Raw genomic sequence first — 27,051 nt, 5'->3', positions numbered from 1 at the left:
AATATCTGGCAGTCATCACAGTGACACATTAAGTGTACATTTATGTTTTCAACAAAACGCTTGGTACAATCTTATGTCAATAAATAGGTTTGTAAAGAACTATAGGAAAGGACATGAAACTCAAATGAAACAGTTCTTAATTAAGAGACTAGGAAAATCTGTGCCTGTAAACATATACTTGTCTTTTTAGTATCTAGAAGTAAACATACATAAATCCCTTCCCTGGTTCTGATTGCCTCTTTTCTTTCTCTTCTACTATTTTTTTTTTGGCCTTCTCTTTCATCTAAGTATTCTGTCAGTATTTCTCATAAAGTATGTATAAATGAATTTCTCACTTGTGAAAGAAGAATGAAACACAAATGCAGTATATGAATATAGATAAAATGTAACACACACCTGCATTTTTATGTGTATACATACACACACACAATAAAAATTACAATAGAATTATAAAGTCAAAAGAAAGCAGCAGAATTGTCTAACATCCATAATTCTCTATCACCAATACTAAGAAAAGGAAATAATAAAAAATTTAATCTTTTAACAATAACATTTTACCATCATTCTTCCAGACTATTTCCTTTTAAACCATAGATTATTGCTCTCTTATGTAATATAAAAATAATTCTGGTTGGATTTCTGCTATCTGACCTTGAAACATGTTTACATTCTGCATCATTTCTCTTCCAGGATAAGAAAATGCTTAAGAAAAGGGAGTGTGTGAACCCGGATAGACTTTTCTATTATCAGCCTCATAAAATTTTAGCCCTGGAAATCTCCCTTACCATACCAAATGTTATAAAGAGTTGTGTGAGGTTTTTTCCTTTAATAGAATATAACCAGTTTTCACGGCATTCCATGAAGTCACAGAATGTGATTCTATGTGATGTGAAAGACTGAGCCAAGTATTTGGATGATCTGGGCTAAACAGAGCTTTGCCTCTGAGAGCAAAAAGATCAAGGGAGAAGCATTTTGTGATTTCAATTCACAGATAGGGTTATTTCCTCTATTCTCTGTGAACAAGAAAATATAAACAAAATGTTGTTGATTGTTGAGGTCATTTACAAAGATGGTTATAAAAAAATGAAATAGTGGTCTTGGTGTACTGGTGAAGCCTAATATCATCAAACTGTTACTAGGGCTTTTCCTGTCCAGGGATTTTATGGCTACATAACTAAAATATTCGGTTACTACATCACTCAAAGACTGTGTCTGTCCAATAACAAAGATCCATCTCTTTGTTGCTGACTGAATCTGTTTTAGGCTTAGACATAAAAAAAAATTTTGCATGAATACACATATATTTATATATACATATAACAATACCCCTTAACAAATTTGGTTAAGTAGTGGTTTTCAAAGAAATGCTTTCCTATATGAATTGTAAAAAACAATAAGAAATAGCATAGTTTAATGTCCCCTTTATAAAATATTCATGAACATCAGTCAATACTTATTAAAATTAAAAATCATATATCCCTAAATCTAGCAATTTACTCCTAAAAATATATCTTGCAAATATAATAGTATTATTACTTTAAAATATATGGACAGGTATATTTGTTGCAACACTGATGGAATAGGAAAAAAATACACATAGAATGTGTCAAGAAAGGGCTGGTTGAATAATATATAGTATACAAATACAATGGAACTCTGTGCAATAATTTAAAAAGAATAAGATAAATATATATGTGTTGGACCATAAAAATGTGCAGTATATACTCTTAAGCAGAAACCAATAATTTGCAAACACATATGTACAGTACAATTTCATTTTATGATGTGTGTGTATGCGCATACGTACTGGTGCATGTATGTGTACATACACACACAGTATAGATGGTCATATATAAAGTTAAATTTCATATAAATATGTTGTATTATAAATATAAATATTGTATTTATTTATATAACATTAATTTAGGAAGAATTCAAGGAGGACATCCATCAGATTGATAGTAATTACCTTTGAGGAAGGTGATTGATGCATAGAGAATCATTTATATCTTATTTTACATAATTCTAAAATATGTAGTAGGATTTTGAGTGAGTTTTACATTTTCTCAATATTTTCCAATTAAATAATCAAATAAGGTAAATCATGTCAGCCAAAACATAACAAAAAGATCTGCTGAAAAAAAGTCTTCAAGAGTTGACTGTAATACTTCTTTATGATGCAAATAGGAAAAGAACACAAACAGAGTCAAACACTAAGCCATTTTAAAATTTACCACCTCTATCCCTGGGTGGGGAAAAAAACCTTGTGAAACCACTTCAAACTGATGAATGAGTTTGCACACAGGAACTATAACCTAGGAACTATAAAATACTTGACATATATAAGGGCATGCCAAAGGACATGAGGTGCATGGTTTTCATGGCAAAAAGGAATACAACATCCAGATTACACCAGAGAAGCTAGGTTGATTTGACACTTAATCCACCAAGGGACATAGCTCATAGCTTGTAGAATCCAATATTCTTCCTGGCTGCATACCAACCAAAAATCAAAGGGCCAACAGTCTTCCCAAGGTTGCTGTGCCATTTATACATAAAAGTCTTAGAGCAGATGTCATATTTCACTTGAATTAAAGAACAAATGATTCGATAATATCAGTACTCAATACCTTTGGAACTTATAAATATTTTTTGACATATTTTACACAAAAATATTCATAAAGTTCTAAAAACCTTAGCAATTACTGTATATCTCTCCAAGTTCTGTTATTTTTTAAAAATTATTAATTTCTCTAGGTTCTCATGAAAATCCTAGGAAAAATGACAGCTCTGAATCTCTTCTTTAATATCAGTAAATAAAATAAAAGCAAATTGATGTACTGAATAAAATCAGCTTTCACCTTGCCACAAAAATCTTGAAGAAGAGGTTTAGAGTAGAGAGCTGTCTTGAGTAATTATGAGAGTGTCTACTTGAATAGCTAAAAAATTGACCACAGATAAGGAGAGGAATACTTCAGATGTAAAGCACTAGGGATTCAAAAGAGAACCTCCACGTATAGCTCATCTTCCATATTAGTTTTCCCTTTACTGCTTAACTCTCCAAAGAACTCCTATGGCATTTAAATTATATACCATCTCTAATTATTTACTCAGATGAGTTTTTCCAGACAATGCTGCTATATATTATGTCCTCAGAACCTGATTGATGAATACTTAAATGAATGGTTAGATTTGACCCCTCACACTAGATCATAATCAACGTAAGGGCAGGAGCAAACACTCTGCTTTAGAGATTTTACATCCCCAAGGGACATGTTTCCAGGGCCTTCAAAATTCACTAAATTTATAGCACACATAAAATGCTTCCCATAAATTCAGAAAAGTATAACTGAAAAATATAAGTAGAACCTTTGAACATTTTTTGAAAGTTACTGAATATGCAATGAGTTGAGAATAGTTGCCAAGCTGAGCTGAGATTGGGTAGAAATTTAGGCTCGCTTACTCACTAGCAAAAGTCATGCTACCGTCCTCCAGCCTCCATGGTATAGGTTTCAATATTTTGTGTTAGCAAAAGGAGAAATGACTACCAATAAAACATTAGAATCATGTACAAGTAGGATACATGTTAATTTCTCTTTCTTTTTTTAAAATGAAATGTAGTTGATTTACAATGTTGTTAGTTTCAAGTGATTCAGTTATCACACACACACACACACACACACACACACACATATTTTTTTTTTCAGATTCTTTTCCCTTATAGGTTATTACAAAATGCTGAGTATATCTCCCTATGCTATCCAGCAGGTTGGTTATCTCCTCTATGTATAGCAGTGTGTTTATGCTAATCGCAAATTCCCAATTCATCCCTCTCCCCTCTTCCCCCTGGTAATCACAGGTTTGTTTTCTATGTCTGTGGGTCTATTTCTGCCTTGCAAACAAGTTCATTTGTATTATTTCTTTTTAGATTTCATGTTAATTTTTCTAATATTGATAGTCTTTTTTCTCTCAGCAGGATTAACCTAAGTTATATATTCTCAGCCTCTATACTAATCCTTATGAATTGAATGATGAACATACTAGAGAATGGATGGTTTGAAATCTGAAGGTGTCCTCCCCATTCCCTCAAAGCAACAACCAAATTATGTTGAAATAAAAAGAAAGATTTTAAATTTACTTCTAAAATCTTTTAATTCAATCCATTACCTCTTAGGTTAATCACCTGCTAGCGTTTGGAATTCAATTACCTGAGTTCAAACTCAGCTATGTCACCTTATTGCTATGGTACTTTGGACAGATTACTTAATGTTTCTGTGCCACACTCTCATCTTCTATTCAACGCACATAGAAAAAAATGCATCTCATCAACTATGTGTGAGTGCAAATTAAATAATATAATTCAAGTGTAGAAGTAAGTGTTCAATAAAGTTATTATCACTGCCACCAATGCAAGTAAAAATATATTGAATTGCCTATGATTTCCTTCTCTCATATTTTCTTGAAAACATTTCATTTTTTTTTCTGTTACAGGTACAAGAATTCAGAAAAAGATTGGCAAACAATTTATTTCTATGTTTGCCCTAAACTTAAACGTCTCTTTTAAGATAGCTTTCCAATAGAACTTTCTGTGATAATAGAAATATTCCATATCTGTGTTACCCATTATAGTAACCACTAGTGGCACGTGGCTATTGAGCATTTGAACTGTGGTGAGTGTGACTGGAGACTAATTTTTAAACTTTTTTTCTTTTTTTTTTTCTTTTTTTTTTTTTTTGCGGTACGCGGGCCTCTCAGTTTTGTGGTCTCTCCCGTTGCGGAGCACAGGCTCCGGACGCTCAGGCTCAGTGGCCATGGATCACAGGCCCAGCCACTCTGTGGCATGTGGGATCTTCCCGGACCGGGGCACGAACCTGCGTCCCCTGCATTGGCAGGCGGACTCTCAACCACTGTGCCACCAGGGAAGCCCTAAACTTTGTTTCTTTTTAATCAGTTTACACTTAAATAGCCACATGTGGCTTGTGGCTATCATATTAGACAGGGCATTCATAACAGGGAAAGTAAAGCCATTATTTGGGGGTTTAGAGAGTCCAATACTTGACCCCTTGACTACTTTGTCTCTAACTAATAGTGTCCCCATGTCTTTCAAGTCTGCTCAAATCCAATAGTTCCCCTGGATATAGTTACTGAGATGCATAACTATGTTGGTCATTTAGAAAGAGTTTACTTATGTGCTGCAGAGTACAGCATGTGTATGTCCTAGTTATGATGTTGTGGGTGCTACAGCTTCAGAAGGGCAGTAGTGACTAATTCTATTTATATTACTTAAAATAATCTACACCTAGAGAACCAGGATATTATTTATCATTATACTGCCACAGTGTCAAATACAGTGCTTCACACATAAGCAGTCCTGACTTCTTGTTTTCTGAATCTTATGGTAGATGGGGAAGGAATGAATTAACATTGTGAGTGCTTACCGCGCTCTAGGCACTCAAAACATATACTTTCAGATAGATTATCCTCTTTAATTCTCAAAAAATAATGCCATGAATTAGGTAGATAATAGTATCTCCATTTTCCAAGATGAAAAAACTGAGCTCACACATAGTTGAAATCAAATCATTCAGTCTCTTATACCCATACACTTCTAACTGCTCCATGAAAGCTCACCATTGCCTGGAATTTAATATATTTCAGCATTTGATTTATTTCCCAAGGTTTTAGCCAGGTAACATTACAATAAAGAAATATTTTCTTTCACCTATTAAACCTAGAAAAAATGGAGAGAATGGCATCTTCAGTTCTCCATAGGTGGTGAACTGAAAATTTAATGCTAGTAGTTTATTTTTTTACTGTACTAGTAGTTTAAATAATCCATTCTTCACAAAAGTTTGAGATAAAATAATCCCCTTGATTACATCAAGTAGACATTTCAGCTATAAAACAGAAGAGATATATAAAAGAAGAAATGGAAATTGCCAGGAACTAATATCTTTCCTTTTCCAAAGGGTATATAGAATGTACTTTCAAATATGCAGGCAATGGGCTTCCCTGGTGGTGCAGTGGTTGGGAGTCCCCCTGCCAATTCAGGGGACACAGGTTCGTGCCCCGGTCCGGGAAGATCCCACATGCCGCACAGCGGCTGGGCCTGTAAACCATGGCCGCTGAGCCTGCGCATCTGGAGCCTGTGCTCCACAACGGGAGAGGCCACAACAGTGAGAGGCCCGCGTACCGCAAAAAAAAAAAAAAAAAAAAAAAAATATATATATATATATATATATACACATATATATATATATATATGCAATAAAGTCACTCTTTCCATGATGGAATCAATGTTTCCACTGTATTCTCTTGCTTCTTTCAGTTTTTCTATATATTTTATTGAAAAAAAATTTCCCAATAAAATTATTTCATTGACCATTCACAGTACCAAGGTATCTGAAGAAAACTACCAAGTGGCTTTAGAAAGGATGAATATATATCCTTCAAGATCAAAACTACTGAAATTAAAAATGGGAAAAATTATTTCTGGTACCATCAGCCTCTTCTGGGGACTCTGCAATAGACCTCATGCCTCAGATAGAGTGAGCTATAATTTAGTACAGTAGCAACTGAACTCAGTGACACTGAATTCAAAATCAGCCTTTCCTATCTTTTCCCTCTCCAAGATACATTCCACTCTATAGAGAATTGGTCTTAGAGCAGAATTTGGTATAATCTTCATACTATAATAGCATAAGAATATTTACATAAATAAAAAAACAATTATTAAAATAAGGTTTCTCACAGTAGAATTCTGGTACACCCTGTAAAATCATAAAGAAATTATTTAAATAATAAAGCTAGAAAATATGTTAAGTATTTTGAATTATCTGAAATTATTTCTGGCATAATATAAAATGATGTTGGAAATGAAGGTCTAGTATTAAACTTCAGGCTTAAAAGGTGAGATAGACAATAAAACATTAAGATGTAAATGAGTTGAAAACTTACGTCCAAACAATAACCTGCATACAGATAATTACAGCAGCTTTATTCATAATTGTCAAAACTTGGAAGCAACCAAGATGCCCTTCAGTAGGTGAATGGATAAATAAACTGCTATATATCCAGAAAATGGAATATTTTTCAGCACTGAAAAGAAATGAGTTATCAAGCCATGAAAAGACATAGTGGAGTCTTAAATGTACATTACCAAGTGAAAGAAGCCAATCTGAAAAGGTTATATATTATGATTCCAACTATATGACATTCTGGAAAAGGTAAAACTATAGAGACAGTAAAATAATTAGGGATTTAGAAGGAGGGAGGTAGGTACGGGTGATTCATCATAAGATTCAGCACAAAGGGTTTTTAGGGCAGTGAAACTATTCTGAATAATACTATAATGGCAGATATTTGTCATTATACATTTGTCAAACCCCATAAAATGTACAATACCAAGAGTGAACCCTAATGTAACTATGGACTTTGGGTGATAATGACATGTCAATGTAGTTTCCTTGATCATAACAAATGCACCATTCTTCTATACTCTCTGCTCAATTTTGTTATGAAACTAAAACTACTCTAAAAATGAAATTGCATGAAAAAGTTATTATGCCATTGATAGTTATTTAAGAAGCACCAAATGCTTTACAAAGGAGAAAATACAGGAAGTTCAACAACAAATGTATTCTTTCATTTGTTTATATGAAACATAAAAACATTTTTATATGCATTGTGCCTAATTTTACATATACATCCACATGGGAATCATTATCTAAACGCTGTGCTAGTGTAAAAAGCTTCTGTTCTCCAAAGTAATGGTTTACATATGACTAGATAGAGATTAGCTTCAAAATTCCTGAAGTCTAGTCCTACACTTGAAAATTCAGTTAATTTGTTGAGGCTCTCTAAAAAACATTTTTTTTTAAACAAGTGTTCTCTCTCTCTTTTTTAAAAAACATATTTGTTTATTTGGTTGCACCAGGTCTTAGTTGTGGCAGGCGGGGCTCCTTAGTTACGGCAAGTGAAATCTTAGTTGCAGCATGTATGTGGGATCTTAGTTCCCCTACCAGGGATCAAACCCATGTCCCCTGCACTGGGAGCGCAGAGTCTTAACCACTGTGCCTCCGGCGAAGTCCCTCTATAAAAATTTTAAATAGAAATTTAATCTGATTCAATTTAACCAATTAAATCACAACTCTACCCCAGTTCTAACAGTAGGTACTGGAGACAGACAAGGCCAAGGTTCATTTCTGGAGACCCTCAGTGTCTTTGAGAACAGACTTAAAAATCATGCTATTGTATGGTAAGAATTACAATAGAAGTTTAAGTATTTAAATGAAGTTTAAATTAGTTCTTTGGAAAATTTCAGGGTGTGTCTTTAACTTTAGGGAGGGGCTGATCGAGCATCATTATAAAAAAGCCTCACAAAGGAGCAACACTCTACAAAACTGAAGGATCTTAAGTGCTCATCAAGCATAAAAAATGAAGAGCAGTGCATTCCATAAGATGAAACATCTTATGGAATGAGTGCAGAATGTATGTGGAGGAGAAAAAGAGGTCAGAAAAGTCAGTTAGGCCAGGATCACAAAGGCTATTTCATGCCTAACAAGAATTACTAATATTGGGCTTCCCTGGTGGCGCAGTGATTGAGAGTCCACCTGCCGATGTAGGGGACACGGGTTCTTGCCCCGGTCCGGGAAGATCCCACATGCCGCGGAGCGGCTGGGCCCGTGAGCCATGGCCGCTGAGCCTGCGCATCCGGAGCCTGTGCTCCGCAACGGGAGAGGCCACAGCAGTGAGAGGCCTGCGTACCGCAAAAAAAATTACTAATATTGTAATGTCAACTAGGAGTTATAAACTCAAAGGCCCAGAAGAAGTCAGGCAGATTAAATAACAGAATAAAGTGGCTAGCACTAGGGGACGATAAGAAATGGTGGCAATTGTAGAAAACTAAAGAGCTCATGCCATGTCCAGGAGGGGCAGCCATATTTATTTAGTTCTAACTCAATGTTTCCATAAAGAAATGCAGTTCCAGTGTTGTTGGATCTTCCAGTTTCTCAGAAGAATTTGGAAATCTGGATATTTTAATGTGAAAGTCCCCTGAGTTTGAACAATTGGATCTATAGGCAGCTCTATGCAGTTGCTAGTTTACAATCTCAGTGTTCATATGGGGAATAATAATAAAAAAATAACATTTTAAACTAAGAAGTAGTTTAAATTACATGCACACTTTGGAAAAATAACTAGGTCATTTGTTGTAGAAGGTGTGAAGGAATAAAAATTTTTTAGATAATTCTACATAAGTAAAAACCAGAGACCTCTTTTTCTTCTGTCACTTCTTTTTTAATTTATTTTTTAATTGGAACACCTCTAAATCACAGCTATAGTAGTCAGACTTGAAAGAGTGAGTTTTGAATGGAAGGAAGAGAAACATTCTGTGAATATGAAAGATTTCTTAGAGAAAGCAAGTGTTGGATACCAGGTATGACAGTCCCTCAGAGTCTTAACAAAATTAATGGTAATTGTTAATTAGTAATTAATTATAGGATCTCAAACAAATGATGATAATTGATGATAATTTTAAAAAATGTTTTTGAGAATGTATGTCAGTTTTCTGTGACTTTTCTACAAATCAAGAAATTACCTTAAGCAAATAGTCAGGAAAATTCTTTTAAAATGTATCTTGAATTTTTCCTTTCCAACAACATTTTATACATTCTAAGGTGTAATAACTTATGATTACTGGCAGCAAATTTTGAGTTCACAGGGTCACTGATTCTAATATTTTAGTTAAAACTACTTTTTAGTACCCATCTGTATAATATCCAATAAAGAAAAGCATTTTCAAAGGTCCAAAGATTGCCTTATGGATGGATTAAAGAAATTCAATTTATTTTAGTGGCTAACTGATTTCTAAACACTTTTTGAGCAGACTTTTTTTTTTGTAACTCCATGGGACTGCAGATTTGAGGCAACTTGTAAATGCCCATCAATTGACTAATGATAGCTCCATAGATGCTCAGTAGTTTGAAACACAGGGATGTTAAACTTTTAGTGATTCAGAGAAAAGGCTTAAGCCTTGAAACTGCAAATCACTAGCAGTAAGGCGGTGACCAAGAATGGCTATTTAATCTATTTAACCTTTTGGAACCTCAGGTCCATCATTTGTAACTTGTTACGGAATTAAATGTTTGGGAAAGTGCCTAATACCAATCCTAGGCCATAGTTAATCTCCAATTAATGTTACTTTTTTCTCAAATACATGTCTACTTTCAGTCTATTTACAAGAAATACCCTGATGAGAGTTGAAAAATAGTTACATTATCACATCTGTAATTACTATAATAAGCTCACAAATACATAGGAAAAAATAAAAGAGATGCTTTATATTTATATGGTGATTTAATTCCAATTTGTTTTTATCCATCCTCTAATTTTGTTCATCATGCTGTGCATTCATCTTCATTCTCCATACTCTAATCACAGTGGACTTTTCGAAAGGCAAATTTAGCTTCCCAGTGCTTTTAGGATAAAGACAAAGCTCCTTATAATATGGCTTCCACAGGTTGTATTAGCCTGGTTCCTACCTACTGACCTAGCACCATGGTCCTTCACTGTCTTCTGTAGCCACACGAGCTTCTGTTCCCACTCCTGCATTCTCCCGATGCTCCCTCCCACTGCACAGCCCTTACAGAGAACTGTCCTCTCTGCCCTTCCCATACCTCTTTGCCCAAATACCTCCCAATCCCAGATGACAGATCACTTACCCCAAAACACCACCCTTCAACACTTCTTTATAATTGCTTAAAATCCACAATATTCAAGGGCTCCTGCTGCCATGTTCCTGTGTGAGATTAACTGATTAGTAGCTATCTCCCTCAGGGCAGTTTAGTTCCATGAGGAATGGAACAGTGTCTGGTTTCGTTCACCATTTTATCCCCAGCACCTACTGAACAGTATTTACGGAATATTTGTTGGATAAATACAAGTCTGAGTGTAGCTAAGGCATATATTATGTCCAGCGAAGAGCAGCAGAATGGAGTGGTTACAAGCACAAACTTTGGAGCTAGACTGCCTGTGTTTGAATCCTGGATCTTTAATTTTTTATTTATTTATTTTATTTATTTTTTATTTTTTTGCGGTACGCGGGTCTCTCACTGTTGTGGCCTCTCCCGCTGCGGAGCACAGGCTCTGGACGCGCAGGCTCAGCGGCCATGGCTCGTGGGCCCAGCCACTCCGCGGTATGTGGGATCTTCCCAGACCGGGGCACGAACCCGCGTCCCCTGCATCAGCAGGCGGACTCTCAACCACTGCGCCACCAGGGAAGCCCCTGGATCTTGATTTACTAGTTATGTGACTTCAGGCACGTAAATAAACTTCACCTGTGAAATAATAATAGTGTCTACATCATAGGGTTGCTGTGAGGGATGTATGAGTTTATACGAAAAGTTCCTGAAATAATGCCTGACATGTAGTAAGGTTTTCTGTTTTGTTTTGTTTTCTCACAAGATCAACTGTTTATTGATTTTTTTTCTAAAATACTATACATTTAAAGAAACTTCTAAACTGAAAAGACAACAATTTTTGGTACATCTGTAGCAAAGGAATAAGGATTTCTGCTGGTAAGTTTTCATGACAAACAGACACACATCCATTTTCCAAGCAAGACATGAAGCTCACTGGAAACATTGAATAAAATGCATAGCTTGTCATAGCGGCAGCCATTTCTCCAATGTCTGAGTTGCACAAAATAAAGGCTTTCCCTCCCTCCCCTGCCCCGTGATTACAGTGTAGCTTCCTGCCCCGTGATTACAGTGCAGCTTCCTACCCCAGCACGTCTGCTCCCTGATGACTAAGGATGCTCAGAAGAGACCCTTGTGCTACAGGGTGAGACCCAGGTTTTGTTTGCTCACGAGGAATAAATATGTTTGTTAGAAAACTGAAACAAAGAGAAGTTTTTAAAAAAATGATATAAAATTCAGCCTGCAGCTTCAATGACCTGTTGGGGATTTTAATGATCACTGAAACACATTGGCAGTCTCAAAAATATTCCACATTTCCATTTTCATACCTTGCTATCTGGGATAACTATCAAGTTATTATATTTCTCCCCCAAATAGAACTTCCTTCTTTTAGTTCTGTCCCCTCATAATTGTAGTTTTTCAAACTTCAAAAAGCGTAGTATAGCTTTTATTCTTTCCTTACCTCTTCCTACTGTGGCCAATAAGTCACCAAACCAGCTCACTGTTATTTTCTAATAAATATGTATTGAAATGTCCTGCCCCTTTCAACATAGTATTGACACTCTTACTTTAAATCCTGTAATATCTCATGTATGAACAAATGCAGAAACTTCACAAACTATTCTTCCTATTTTAACCTCAGATCTTTCTAACACAATCTGCACATCATCATCATATTAATCTTTCTAAATTTAATGGTTTCAGTCTCCAGCTCACTGCCTACCAAACAAGGATTCAAATGCTTAAGCCTTGCAGCTATCAACTTAATCTGTCCATCTACAAAAAGTTCTCCCCATATACTCTTCACACCAATCAAATTGGTCTATTCACTCTCCCTAGAATATCCTTACATGTTTCCAACTTCAATATTTGGTTCATTAACCACGAATTTACATTGTATTTGCTTTTTCTCTGTGTCCATCTATTTGCACCAGGTCTGGGCAATTCAAATTCTAGTGCTTCCATGGAAACTTCTCTAAGCACTCTGACAAACTGACTTGTTTTCTGAGCCCCTATAGAATCTACTGTCTATATCAGTAGATGTCCATGTACAATGATGTGTTTCAATTGCATAAGAGTTAAGTCTCCAGATGTTTGTGATTTAAAAAAAACCAAAAACCGACTGATCAACAGTTTAAAACTGAAAACCTTTTAAGGACTATGGCAATTAAGGCAGTCCCCCTGGCCCCTTATTCATTTGCTTATATTTTTTCTTGAGCAGAAATGAAAGGATTGGTGTGACAGGGAGCCCACAGCACCCATAACCCTTGGGCACCCATGCGGGTATATTGCACAGTATGTAGGAACCCATGATCTTTCCTCAGTCTGACTCTTCCCCTGCCTTTTCAGCTGTAAAATAAAGCACGATCATCTACCCATTTCTTCATGTACAAAATCCTGGACCAATCTCCCTAACCATTCTATCTAATTCATCACCAAATCCTGCCAAGCCTGCCAAGTGTATATCCCAAAACCATCTACTTGTTTCTAGTACTACTGCTACCATCCTAGGCTAAATTGTCATAATTTCTCACCTGACCTGGACAATAGCTTCCTAAGTGGGTCCTCAGTTCCATTTTCACCTTTCCTAATCCATTCTGCACACTGATAATGTTATCTTTCCAAAAGATTTGATCATGTTCCTGTTCAATGGTATAATATTGTTCTCAAAATAGATGACAACATCCAACAAAACTTAGCTCTGGTCTCACCTCTTGATGCTCTAGTATTACATTCTAGTATCCAGACACTCATTTTCCTTTAGTTCCTCAAAGTCATCCTGCACCTCCACATTTAAGGGCTTTCATATGTGCTATTTTCTGTATTCAAAACACTCAGTGTTCCCTCTCTACCTGGCTAATGCTCATTCCTACCTCAGAATTATAAAAAAATCTTTCTACAAGACTAAGTTAGGTCTTCCTCTTACTTACTCATGTACTTGGACTTTCCCATACTTAGTCATAACACAGCTGTAATTCAGTGTTGACTTCATTATTAGCTTAAAGTTATTCTCCCTTCCCTGCTACTCCACAAGTTACCTTGTCCTGCATATTTTAGGTGTCCAATAAATATTTATTGAAGAACTGATAAAATATCATCAATGTAATATATGTTATGGTGATACAAAGTTTGAGAACCATTAGTATATATCATTTATTGAGCACTTACCATTGATATCTGTATTTTTATATGTTCATATTTTATTTTCTTAACTAGACTGTAAGCCCTTTGAGAGGTGACAGTAATGCTTTAATCTTCTTTTTAGTTATCTTCATCTTGAACACAGTTATCACTCAATAAATATCTATTTGTTGAAAAATCTAGAACAGCATCTTTAAATGATACTTTATATAGGTGGTTAGGAATGGCCTCAGACAAGGGATGACATTTGAACAGAGATGTGAAGGGAGTGAGGAACAAGTCATACATGCATGTGAGGAAGGACTACCTTAAGAAGCTAGAAAAGCAAGTGCAAAGGCCCTGTGGTGGGTGGAACCTGCTTTTTGGGTTCAAAGAACAGCAAAGAAGCTAGTATGGCTGCAGCAAAGTGGGGTGAGGGGAAAGTCATAGAAAATTATATCAGATAGATAGCTGGGGAACAGAGCACATAGTGCTTACAGACTTAGAAAGATTTGGGGCTTTTACTGCAAGTGAGTCAAAGTGCCATTGGAGAATTTTGAGCTAGGAGTTGACATGATATGACTTAAGTTTTAAATTATCTGATGATTTAATCCATGTAAAAAACTTACTTACTGACCTAGAGTAAGTACTTAGTAAATGTTTTCTTTATTATTATATCACGTGGTATTCATTTAGTCTGAGAAAAAAGATCAGACATTTACGTTTCAATCTTTAAACAATGCTTAAATATAGCAAATATGACAAATAGAATAAAATGTGGTATTGTTGCTCTTATTAAATTATTAACATAATAAATAAATTAATGAATATAATTATAACAATATAAATTATAATAATTTATAATATAAGTGATAGATGTATATTTATACATATGTAAATGTACATATGAATTGCTACATTATTTCTTATATGGAGCAGTGATGCTAGCAAGGCATTCATTAGACAAGCAGCCTATACTGGTGTGAAATTAGACATGACTAGCAAAGTAATATAAACATCAAATACATACTAGATAGCTTCATGCATGATATGTAATGCATTTTCAAACTGCTAAGTGAAACAATAGAAGGTATTCATGTAGTCAGTCCCTAAAAGCTTAAGATACAGTTGAAAAGCTCTATATACTGTAAACTCAATTACCTCATCTAAAAAACATTATGCCATTAGCCTATAATATACCAGTACCACATACCTTGGACCACACACACATCAATATGGTGAGCCACTTATATTTTAAATCACCAAGCAATCCCTAGACATGTTTAAATTAAAAAGAAACTCTTTTCCCCTGATTTTCAGTCCCTTAAAAAAGGCTCTTGTTATAAAATCTGTGAATGTTCTTCATTAAGAAATGGCATGCATAATCATTATTCATTTGTTAAAATGACCAGAATTTCTCCAAAGCATTTAGTAACAGCTCATTTTAGAATGATTAATTTTCTATTTTCCATGTGGTGAGAGTGACTTTTCTTGACATAATATTCTATATCCACAGAGCTTTGAAACAGCAGTGACCACAATTAATGCTATCAAATATCATGAAAACACTTCCCCAGTTATACTCCTTTCACAATCTTGTCTTGCCCATGTGCCTGCATGCAGTTAAATGCAGAATGTAAGCGTGTAAGGGGAAGAGATGATGTCATCATGGAAAAATTTGATCAGGTTTGCTTTTATGCTCAGGGGGCAATGTTCTGCTGGTGCTATGAAATCATGTAGATGAAAAATGTGTGTGTGTGTGTGTGTGTGAGCCTCCTTCTTCTAATCCAGAATTTGTTTTAATTTTTTTCACGTTTTCTGGAATTTCAATTCAACATGTTTTATTTTTAGTCTTATGTTTCATATGTATTTAATGCAGCCAACATTTACACTACTAAACAATAGCTTACACTTTGAACTTTTTTTTTTTTTTTTTTGGTACGCGGGCCTCTCACTGTTGTGGCCTCTCCCATTGTGGAGCACAGGCTCCGGACGCGCAGACTCAGCGGCCATGGCTCACGGGCCCAGCGGCTCCGTGGCATGTGGGATCCCCCCGGAATGGGGCACGAACCCGCGTCCCCTGCATCGGCAGGCGGACTCTCAACCACTGTGCCACCAGGGAAGCCCTACACTTTGAACTTTTGAAACAGTTTTCAAAAACACTTTTTTTTTTTTTTTTTTTTGCGGTACGCGGGCCTCTCACTGCTGCGGCCTCTCCCATTGCGGAGCACAGGCTCCGGACACGCAGGCCCAGCGGCCATGGCTCACGGGCATAGCCGCTCCACGGCATGTGGGATCCTCCCGGACTGGGGCACGAACCCGTGTCCCCTGCATCAGCAGGCGGACTCTCAACCACTGCGCCACCAGGGAAGCCCCTCAAAAACACTTTTGAAGGAGAGTCCTTTATCAGCAGATCCACACAAACTTGTAGGCTCTGAAACTTGTCAAATTTCTAGATTAAATGCTGCCACCTGGCTTTCTCCTTCTCCCCCCTCTCTGTGGATTTTGGGGACTCTCAGCAGAGCATTAGAATAGGGCTAGAAATACCCTCTCTCAGATCTCTTAGCACAAAGAGGTCATCAGAAACAAACTCCAGTGTGAAAAGAATATTAGAACTTGGGGGAAAAAATGACTTGATTTTGCTCATGTGAAAAGTTCAGCAGCTACTCGTCTACAACAAGTAAGAAAGAAGGTAAACATAATAATAATAAAATTTATTTTACTCTCTTGCAATTTGAGGGAAATTCTGAAATAGTTCTGATTCTTGTCATTTGCTTCTTTTATGTAAAAAGCTGACTCAAACATGAGTGCTTGTCACAAAGGTTAATTCTATGCTGTGCACATGGTTATTTTCCATTTGGCTATATAAGGATCTATACACTTGTCCAAATAATTATAAGTATGTAAAGCCAAAATGTAGTTGAACTTCTAATTCCATCTACAGATAATTGAACATACTTTATACTGTTTTTAGTAATTTTCCCAAAGAACCTCAACCTGCCTTTCTAGACACTGGCTTTCTTCACCACCCACCAAAAGAATTATACAGTAAGAGGAAGATTGGCAATTCTTCTATGATTCATTGAGAACAATCAAATGAGAATAATTTAGATTCTGACTTTGTAGTAATAAAAAGTAAGATTAAACAACGTAATAATGTATGGGTACTAGACATGGTCAAATGAATGTACTGAAATCCACTTAAAAACAATTGCAATAGGCCCATATAAGTGCACACTGGGCATTCCAGTGTGTGTACAGCCATTATTTTACAAAGCAGGTATTATTATTTTTAATTTGTATACCTTTTGATCTAGGAATTAGATGAGACATACTCAAAATAATGTTTTTAAAACTATGTGTATGAAAACTTTTCAGTATATATTACTCTATGTTTTAAGTTCTATTCTAAATTTAGCCACATAATAAAATATTGCCCTTCTCTTTTTTAATCTGTGACTCCTTAAAATTCCTTTCTTCCAAATCATTTTGTATGCTTGATCTGAACATCTATGTACTACTACATACATATATTCTCCCTGATAGAGAGTAAATACCTTGAGTAGACTGTGTCTTTGTCACACCCATTCTCACCACCAACAGGTATGCACATAAATATACAGAGTAAATAACATCATCTCCTGTTCCTAGCATATACTCATCAATCATCTATCAAATTTCAAAATGACATGTATAAGTAGGACTCAATTATTATGAAATATTTGTAGTTCATAATATTCTATATTATTAAAAATTGATAAAATGATGAACTTGTTACCCTTTATGACTTTTTAAGTTTTCTTTTTGAGCTATCCACTGGTGAATAAAATAACACGTTTTTTGGAAAGCTAATAGCAGTATTTATTGCTCATGTTCCTAAACACTGGAATTTTCTGATTCCCTCCTGCAGTTTTACAGAAACTGTACTTTTACCTTGGTCATTAAATAGCGTTTTGGTAGATGACTAATTAGGGGCTGAGAATAAACAATAGTTCTTATGCTCTCATTTCACTCACCAACTATTTTACTGGGCAAAAGAGGCAGTTATTGGGAAAAAGATGTAAAAAAAGAAAAGAAATAAACATGGTGATTCCATCTTTACTGCTCCTTCAGTAATTGAAAAACACAACCCTTAATTGCTGTAACAATACCTCATTTCAAGTCAAAACTATCTATTGAGAACCTATTCCATGAAAGGCCCAACAATTATTCTTCTTCCTAATTCTCAATGGTGAGCAAATTCATAAAACTACTGGTTATCACTCATCTCATCCTTATTTTATAGGAACTATGGCAACATTACAAACAGGCCTTGAAAAGTAATCCCGAAACTAAATAAAACATTTGAATATTAATATGATCATTTCTATCATCATTTTTTTTACCTTTAGATAATGCTTTGAACTCAAATAATAAATGTATCATGTGACTATCTAATAACATCTACAATTACCTAAATGACCGACCTCCTCCAGCATTCATTTACTAACTAGTTTAGACCTCCACGGTCTATTGCCTCAGCCAGTCTCCTGTCAGTACTTTTAATGTCCTCAGATCCTTGTTCTTCCCCTGCACCACCCTAAAATTCTCTAATCTGTTTTCTCCATTACTTAAAAAGTCAACTTTGTTCCATGTGATTTTGCACATCAAAGACTTCTGAGCTAAGCAAAACCAGCAGAGGGAGGAATTTTCAACTCGATAAGAATAAGTCTTCAGGATTAAAAATAATTTCATAACAATACCTGGATCTACAAGTAAATGTTTGCATTGGTCCATTTATTCACTCATTCATTTATTTATTCATCCAAAACATGTCAACTGAGCACCTATATGCCAGGTATTATGATGGACCTATATGTGAATAGAACACAAACCATATCCTCAAGGATCTTAGAGTCTAGTAAAGGAATAAAGAAAGAACAAGACAAGAAAACAACTAAATATAACAATAGGGTACAGGTGTTTTGACAGATGAGAGCCAATTTGTAGACCCTGAGCCCAGTGAATGAAAGGAGTGCTGATCTCAAGTCTTTACTGTAAAGCTTCCTTCTTATAAAAGAGTCCTCAACTGTTTACTATGCATTAGGGAAAGGGAAATGCCTTGTGGGGATCAGGTGATAGATGGATATATGACCTAAGTCCACATTACACTATGACTATTGTGCCTTCCTGAATGTGTATTTGGCATGGATATTCTCAGCAACTGTCAGAATTTTTATTACCTGATACAGGGAATAAATTCATATTTGACAGAAGGACCAAATAAAATATCACAATTTTGAAAAAATCAGAGATTCACACTACTATCAATGACTCAAACATTGCAAAGAAAGTAATTTCTATCATATCTCCATTCCATTCAAGGCCATATATAAGATAGATGGGATGCAAAGAACAGTGGGGAAATTATAATGAAGTAACAGTTTCAATCATAGTTGTTCCAGATGTGGTCTTTTCATTGAAGTATATGAACAAATATCCTGGTACTTGGCATGCATCTACTGATATGGAAGATGAAATTTTCTTAATCCTAATAAATAGAAAAATCCAGAAGCAGTTTACATATACTTGACAAAAATAACAGAACACTTACTATCCTGCATATCAAGCTCCAGCTCTGTGACATAGCCTACAGGGACTATGGGGATTTCAACATCCCACAAAGTACCAAACTCTTCTACTATATCATGATATTTTGCTGATTTGATATTGAAGAGCAGGAATAGTAGGCAAACTAGATGACTTCATAAAATACATGCATTCTAGTGGGTGTAAGATAAATCCTATGAGAATCCAGGAAGGGGGCTTTGCCAACTAAGTAAAGTTTCTGGGGCCAGTAGTGGAGGCCATGTAGGAACATTGCCTTTTTTGTAAAGGATATCATGTAAGTGTTCCTAGCTTGCTATGGTTGTTTGATGGAGGTTGAATCCCTGTCTTGGGATACTAATGACCATGAAACTTGAACAGTTTATAATGAACTTAGCTCCAGATAATTAACTTGACCATATTTTTAGTTGTGCCCAGCAACACTCTATCATGGAGTAGAAGTGTAACACATGGAATTAGTTCAATCAGTCCTGAAGATCCAGGTAAATTCCACAAGCACATCATTCACTCCCTATCCTGCTCACTTTTCACACTACCTTTTTTCTCAGCCTGCACATAGAGTCCATATCAAGTCCCCTATGACTAGCTGACAAGGGGTGAAAAAAAAGTCAAGAACATTTTTATATCATTCTACATTATACACTAACATTTACTGCTATAGCATTTAAGCCCCATTTAGGTATATCCCTGTAATATGGTATAGAACAGAAAAAACTGCCAATGGTAAAAACATTAACCAAGACATTTCATTGTCTCTGAGCTAGAGAAGTCGGGACAAGAGAATTTAATTTTATAATGGGGAATAATTTATTTTAACATATTTAAAACTTGAAGATATTTATATTTATTTCTTTTAATTCCTAGGAATTGGACTTTATCACTAACTTTCCTATTTTTTTCATCTCTCCTCAATCCCAGGCAGAGAAATAACCCATCAAAAAAATAATTTATTTCCATATCATTCCACCTATATTCCCTCCCTCTCATCATGATTCACTCTGTTGGTTTAATCTTGGCAATACATTTGCATTTCAAAATCATGGACTTCTTAAGGAATATACGATTATTTCAGGTGCATAACTAGATACAAACGCCTGTAGATTAATCACAGCTGAGATTTTCTTTTCAAGAAAAACCTTTTACCACTTCTACCATACTTTCTTGTTCTGTCAGAGACACCGGCAATACACACAAATTTCTGGATTTCTCTGAATTTAATCTTGGTAAGATGTTCTCTCAACAAAATGTGCTATTGATTTTTGAGGCAAAAAACTCTGATCTTTATGTCTTGTTTAATTCCTGGATGGCACAACATCCTGAGGTATTGCTATCTCACAGCTCAGAGAACTAGGTTTTCTTGATGGGCAAACATACTATAGGCCTTCTATCTGACTAGGATGTTCTTTCCCACAAACAAGGGCTGGATTCTACATTTAGACGGTGAATGTTCAGTTCCTTCCTTAGAGCATAATGTAGCATTCTACTAAGTAACAGAACTTCTTTTTTTTTTCTTTTCCCTTCATGTACTTCAAACCTGATCTAACCACCCAGAGCTCTTTGAAGTCAAAGGAAACTCTGAACCCAGGGAAACTGATGTCTGGGGTAGAGACTCTTAAGATAAATGAGACAAACAGATAAGAATGTTAGGAGAAAAGGAGAGGTTGAATCCTTTGAGTATTTTGCACCATGTTGATGCCCCAGTGGTTCAGAAAATCGTGTACACAAATCAGCAAGTCATGATTAGGAAAAAGAGAGTAATTATACAATAGCAAGTGAACTCTCTAGACCAGGATATGAAAGTTCATACAACAATGTAACAATTATTTTGTCTTGATTGGAGTCACCAAGTAACTAAGGGTCAAAAGGCATAAAACCTAACCTTGAACTTATCACTTGTTTTGGTTTTCTCATCCCAATAGGATATTGGAAAGATTAATAGTTTAGATTTTTGCCTTTAAAGTTCATCAGCTCGGGGAATATTAACATTTATATTTATAATAAATTGATCATATTATGGTACATATAAAGTAATCAAAATCAAACTACGCATTAAATTGCTGCACCCTGGTCTCAAATACTTGTAACCCAACTATGGTCTAACTCTGTGAAATCTCTGCATTGCTTCCATGCAAAATGAGAAAATGCACAGGCTAAGATTAACTACTTAAAGCTAAAAACATAGAGAGGCTATTTTTTAAATTGATCCATTGATGCTTGGAAAGAAAGAATCATAGGATATAATTTATTTTCATTCAGGGTATTTTATCAAGTCAGAATAGGCTATGAGTCATGCATTTATAACTAAAATATTAAATATGTAAACTGTTTAACATATTTATTAAATTTACTTGCAAATATTAATAGTGTTTAAATCACTCTTAACAGACATACTTCACACATACCAGACATAACTTACTCGCTCTAAAGTATTTACACAGCTGTAAAATCCCCAAATTAACTATCAATCAGGAAAAGTAAAAATATTGCTATGAGAATAAGAATATGAGATTTAAGCAGCTGGAAAAGAATTACAAAGGACTTCCTATAACGTGACTTTAGATGAGATCAAGTTTGCCGCTGATTTTTTTTAAAGTAATATTTTTTTAACATCTTTCTAAACATAACAGTTTCACTAATTCAGCAAAGTAATTGGCCAACTCATCTATCTTTACCACTATTGTCCCTAATTTCAAAATGCCCAGGTGGAAAATAATTACTTACATACACACGTAAGCAAACAATATTGTGATCTTAATATTGTAACCTCCAATTTGAAAGTCTCCTTTTTTCCTAAAGGAAATAGTCAATGTAAACCCAACTACGTGGGTCTTAGAAAATCTATTCTGGTTTAAACTTAGATTTAATAATAACAAAATATTGTAGAATATCATATAACAGCTATTTCTGTTTATAGACAAAGATGGGCTGAAGACCATGACTCTTGAGAAAATTATATTTATGAACAATAATAGCCATGAAGATATTAGCCATTTGGCTTTTCAACTTTTGAAAAATTTCTCATAAAATGCAAAAAAGAAAAACTAGCTGTCCTTCCATTTTTCATAAAGTTAAGCACATGCTATTTTGATTTAAGCTGCACTGGAAGTAAGTTGTGAAATATATGAATTTTGCCAAGGACACAGAAGGCAATTTAGTCAAGAGTAATTGTGTCAACTTCTAACTCAGAGTAAATTTGATTTTTTGAGCATTGAAAGTTAGGTCATAGTGGGTTTTTTAAAACCTACACTTGTTTAATAATGATGGTTGAATTTTTATACTAAAACATTTATCATCATCAAAGTATTACTTGAGTTTTTTATTCAATTAAACAAATGGCTTAGGGTCAATAAATGAAAGGAAAATTTCCTTTGTTTCTTTTTATGTTTTACAGTTTTATTATAAAACTAATATAATTTGAAATAAATGTTTCAAAGGAAACAGCTAGCAAACTCCTGACTCATACCTATCCTCAATATTACATAGTACTATGGAGATTTGGGGCAAATGTATCAATACCTGTATTTACATATAGTAGCTATCACATTAACTATAAACTTTTACAAGGTACTTATTTTTTTCTTCTAGTTTCCTCTAGTTAATCTAAAATTCTCATCAGGAGCTCTTAACTCAAATGCATAAGAGAGGTAATATTTACCAATAGTCTTTTTTGTGTAATGCTCTTTGGCAGGCATAGATGCAAAATTATTAATCCTATTTTAAAGATCAGAAAACTAAGGCTCAGACACATCCACTCAATAGATAATAAAACTAGAACCCAAGCAAAATGTGTTCAACATCAAAGCCTTTATGCAATAGACTAGTGCTTTGTGGGCTATCTTACTCTTGACAGTCTTATAATTCTATTCAGGGATCTTAACTTCTGTTTTAAAAAGCAAAAGTTGACAAAATAAACAAAATCAGAGAACTGTGCCTTAGTAGAGTTGCTTATTCTTTGTTACTAGGAAGGATTCAAGATCTTAATATGGAGGCAATGAGCTCTCTTTCCTCAACAATAAATAATACAAATAGAGGTTGCAGGACCTATACAATATTAAGATAATGCTTTCAAAAATCTGGGCACAACCCTTTTGTTTCCCTCTGTTAGTTATTTTAGAGTAAATTTTCTATGCAAATTGTCCTCCTACTATGCATTATTTTTTCTCATTTGTGAACTGAAGTTAAAGCCAGTTACATTACAATGGAAGACACAGCAGAAGAAAAATCAGTTTTCTAACAGTCCTAACATTTTCTGCATTTTCATAAGCAATCTCTTCATGTCTAAACTACGCATAGTGAACCAAAGTGAGAGAGCATTAGACTTGGAAAGGGGACGTCTACGTCAAGTTCTTGCTATGTCACTTACTAGCTTCGTGATCGTTCATAAATCATTTAGTCTGCATCTAAATGCAGGAAAAAGAAAATGAACTCAGCGGTTCCCAAACTTTGCTACACATCAGATTCACCTGCAGAGCTTTTTAGACATCCCAATCCCCAGGTCCTTCTCCATAGGGATTAAATCAGAATGTTCAGGTAAAGGAGCCAGGCCCCATAGTTTTTAAAGATCTTCAGGTGATTCCTCTGCACAGCAAGGTTTGGGAGCCAATGAGTTAATTAACATTTTCACAGAGCTTCTTTTATTTTTTTATTTAAAAAAAATTTTAATTAAAAAAAATTTTAAACATCTCTATTGGAGTATAATTGCTTTACAATGGTGTGTTAGTTTCTGCTTTATAACAAAGTGAATCAGCTGTATGCATACATATATCCCCATATCCCCTCCCTCTTGCGTCTCCCTCTCACCCTCCCTATCCCACCCCTCTAGGTGGTCACAAAGCACCGAGCTGATCTCCCTGTGCTATGTGGCTGCTTCCCACTAGCTATCTATTTTACATTTGGTAGTATATATTAGTCCATGCCACTCTCTCGCTTCATCCCAGCTTACCCTTCCCCCTTCCCATGTCCTCAAGTCCATTCTCTATATCTGCGTCATTATTCCTGTTCTGCTTTTAAGATGGAAAAAAAATGAAGAGGCTTTGTATGTTATGTAATACTTTACAGAGCAATATAAAATATTATCCTCAAACTAACTACAGTACTATAAAAAGAAACCCATTGTTTCAGGGAGCTTTATCTTTTGTTTAGATTTTAGTTCGGTAATCATAAAGAAATTTGACATAAATAATCAGTTTTACTTTTTTTTTGCCAGAGTTGCATAAAGTTTAACAGCTTTTCCTTTTTCTTTTAAGCTGTCTTCAACAATATTTTAACCTCATTTTTTCTTACCTCTTTTTCTTCTCTGTCTAAAATTAAGAAAAGTAAAAAAAAAAATAAAATTAAGAAAAGTGTCATCTACCTTGTTCCTTTCAAAAAATATCAAACACCACACTTTTATTATGTGTTTATAATAACCAGGAAAAATATTAGAACAATGTGCAGAAAGGAAATATGAGCAGTCAGAAAGAAAATAATTTGTTCAAAGTTACTTAGTTCAATATACTACTTACTTTAAAAGATCAAAATATTATACACTCCAGATATTTTGTTCCAGTATTCAGCCATAATAATCTATCTGGAAACAAAGACCTATTCAGTAAATCTTTCTTGGCCAGATTTTGTTCGTTGCCTGATGACATAAGTTATTCTTCTGTTAAATTTTTAATCAATATATCAGATTCAACCAGTTTATATACAGCATTTGTTTTGTATTAATACCATCAACTTCCATAACCTTCTAGTTAATTAGACTTATTGAAAGGATTATGTAATTTATATAATTAGAGTGCAAATAACATGTTACCTAATTAAAAAGCACTCTCTGTGTTTCATTAATAGAGGACTTAGTGCATCCATTCACAACAAAATCCTCAAACTCAATTCATAAGCTACTACAAATGTAATCCACCATCTGACAGTGACTGATTTTGCCTTGGGATCTTTTACCTTGGGGGGCTTGTTAGCATCCATGCTCTCTTTGAATTTCTCCTGCACAGTTTCTGCAAGTTGACAGAGCAAGGCACCATTATCCAATTTCTCCATAAAAGTTTCTGCCGTAATCTCCTTCCCTGCAATAACAAAAAGAAGCATTATAAAAACACAATCATTCCCCAACCCAAATGTGACATTCATGCCAACATATGCAGTTTTTATCACCAAAATTCCAATTCTAGCTGAGTTACATATCTGAGATAGGAAATCACTGGAAAGAATGGTTTCTTTGGAATTTTACGTTTTTCAGTTACTTTAGCCTGTAAGGCAAGAGCATAAAGCAAAACTGGTATTTTGTGTTGTGTATATGTCTTTCATCACAAGAACTCCATAGCTCCCCTTTAATATAAAATAGAGCCATAATATATTAAAAATCAACCACCATTGGCAATTTTAAGAGTGTGGCCAATGCATAAAACCACATCTCTATGGGCTTCCCTGGTGGTGCAGTGGTTGAGAGTCTGCCTGCCAATGCAGGGGACACAGGTTCGAGCCCTGGTCTGGGAAGATCCCACATGCCGCAGAGCAACTAGGCCCGTGAGCCACAACTACTGAGCCTGCGCATCTGGAGCCTGTGCTCTGCAACAAGAGAGGCCGCGACATTGAGAGGCCCGCGCACCGCAATGAAGAGTGGCCCCTGCTCGCCACAACTAGAGAAAGCCCTCGCACAGAAACGAAGACCCAACACAGCCAAAAATAAATAAAAAAATAAACAAACAAAAAAACCACATCTTTAAATTCCATTGAGTTTGTTTTCCTGATGAAGATAATACAGGTAAAATTAATGCAAGTAAGAAGCTCTCTATAAGAAAACACTACCCCTCTAACCACTCTTCCCCTTCCTGATGCAGTGCTTGAACTGTGGAATTATTAGGTTCAGATCTCTGTGCTTTTTTTTTTTGTCTCCTCACAACCACTCACAGCTTCAATTACTGCTCTTATGAACATGATTCACAGTTGTCCATCCCTGCCATTTTATTGGTTAAAAGTTATTTTTCTTCTTTCTTATATGCTCCCAAAGTATATTTTCTTTCTTCTTTTTTTTCTTTTACTTTGTAACAGCTTTATTGGGATATAACTCACATTCCTTACAATTCACCTCTTTCAAGTGTATAATTCAATGACTTTTAGTATATTCACAGAGTTGTGCAATTACCACCACAGTCAATGTTAGTACATTTTTATCACTCCCCAAAGAAACTGTACACTTTAACTATCACTCCTGTTGGCTCCATTCCCCACCCCCCAGGCTCTATAAAATCATTAATTTCTTTTTTGTATGTTCCTCAAAACTCCTTCCCCTGAGCTCTCTCCTTTTCCTGGTGTTGTATTTCTCTAAGTTTCAGAATATTTTATTTCCCTGTCTTAATTTCCTATAACTTATTAGTCACAAGTCCTGTAGATTCATGCTTCCTTCTGTTTCTAGAACCATAATCTTAATTTAAAAAATTCATGGGGGCTTCCCTGGTGGCGCAGTGGTTGAGAGTCCGCCTGCCAATGCAGGGGACGGGGGTTCGTGCCCCGGTCCGGGAAGATCCCACATGCCATGGAGCGGCTAGGCCCGTGAGCCATGGCCACTGAGCCTGCGCGTCCGGAGCCTGTGCTCCACAACGGGAGAGGCTGCAACAGTGAGAAGCCCGCG

General features: G+C 35.4%; 1 protein-coding gene across 4 annotated transcripts in view; it reads right to left on the bottom strand.

The window, feature by feature from the left end:
- GAS2 (growth arrest specific 2) overlaps nucleotides 1-27,051 on the bottom strand; it is a 124,100-nt gene that overhangs the window by 79,921 nt on the left and 17,128 nt on the right. For all 4 annotated transcript variants that reach the window (XM_081241331.1, XM_081241328.1, XM_081241329.1 and 1 more), the window contains exon 3: nucleotides 25,365-25,486. In XM_081241331.1, the coding sequence (XP_081097457.1) occupies nucleotides 25,365-25,486 (122 nt within the window). The remainder of the gene's footprint in view (nucleotides 1-25,364; nucleotides 25,487-27,051) is intronic.

This window comes from Mesoplodon bidens, assembly GCF_964165515.1.
Source record: "Mesoplodon bidens genome assembly, chromosome: 7".
NCBI classification, from domain to species: domain Eukaryota; kingdom Metazoa; phylum Chordata; class Mammalia; order Artiodactyla; family Ziphiidae; genus Mesoplodon; species Mesoplodon bidens.
The sequence above is the reverse complement of the archived record's forward strand: the minus strand, read 5'-3'. Positions and strand labels throughout refer to the sequence as shown.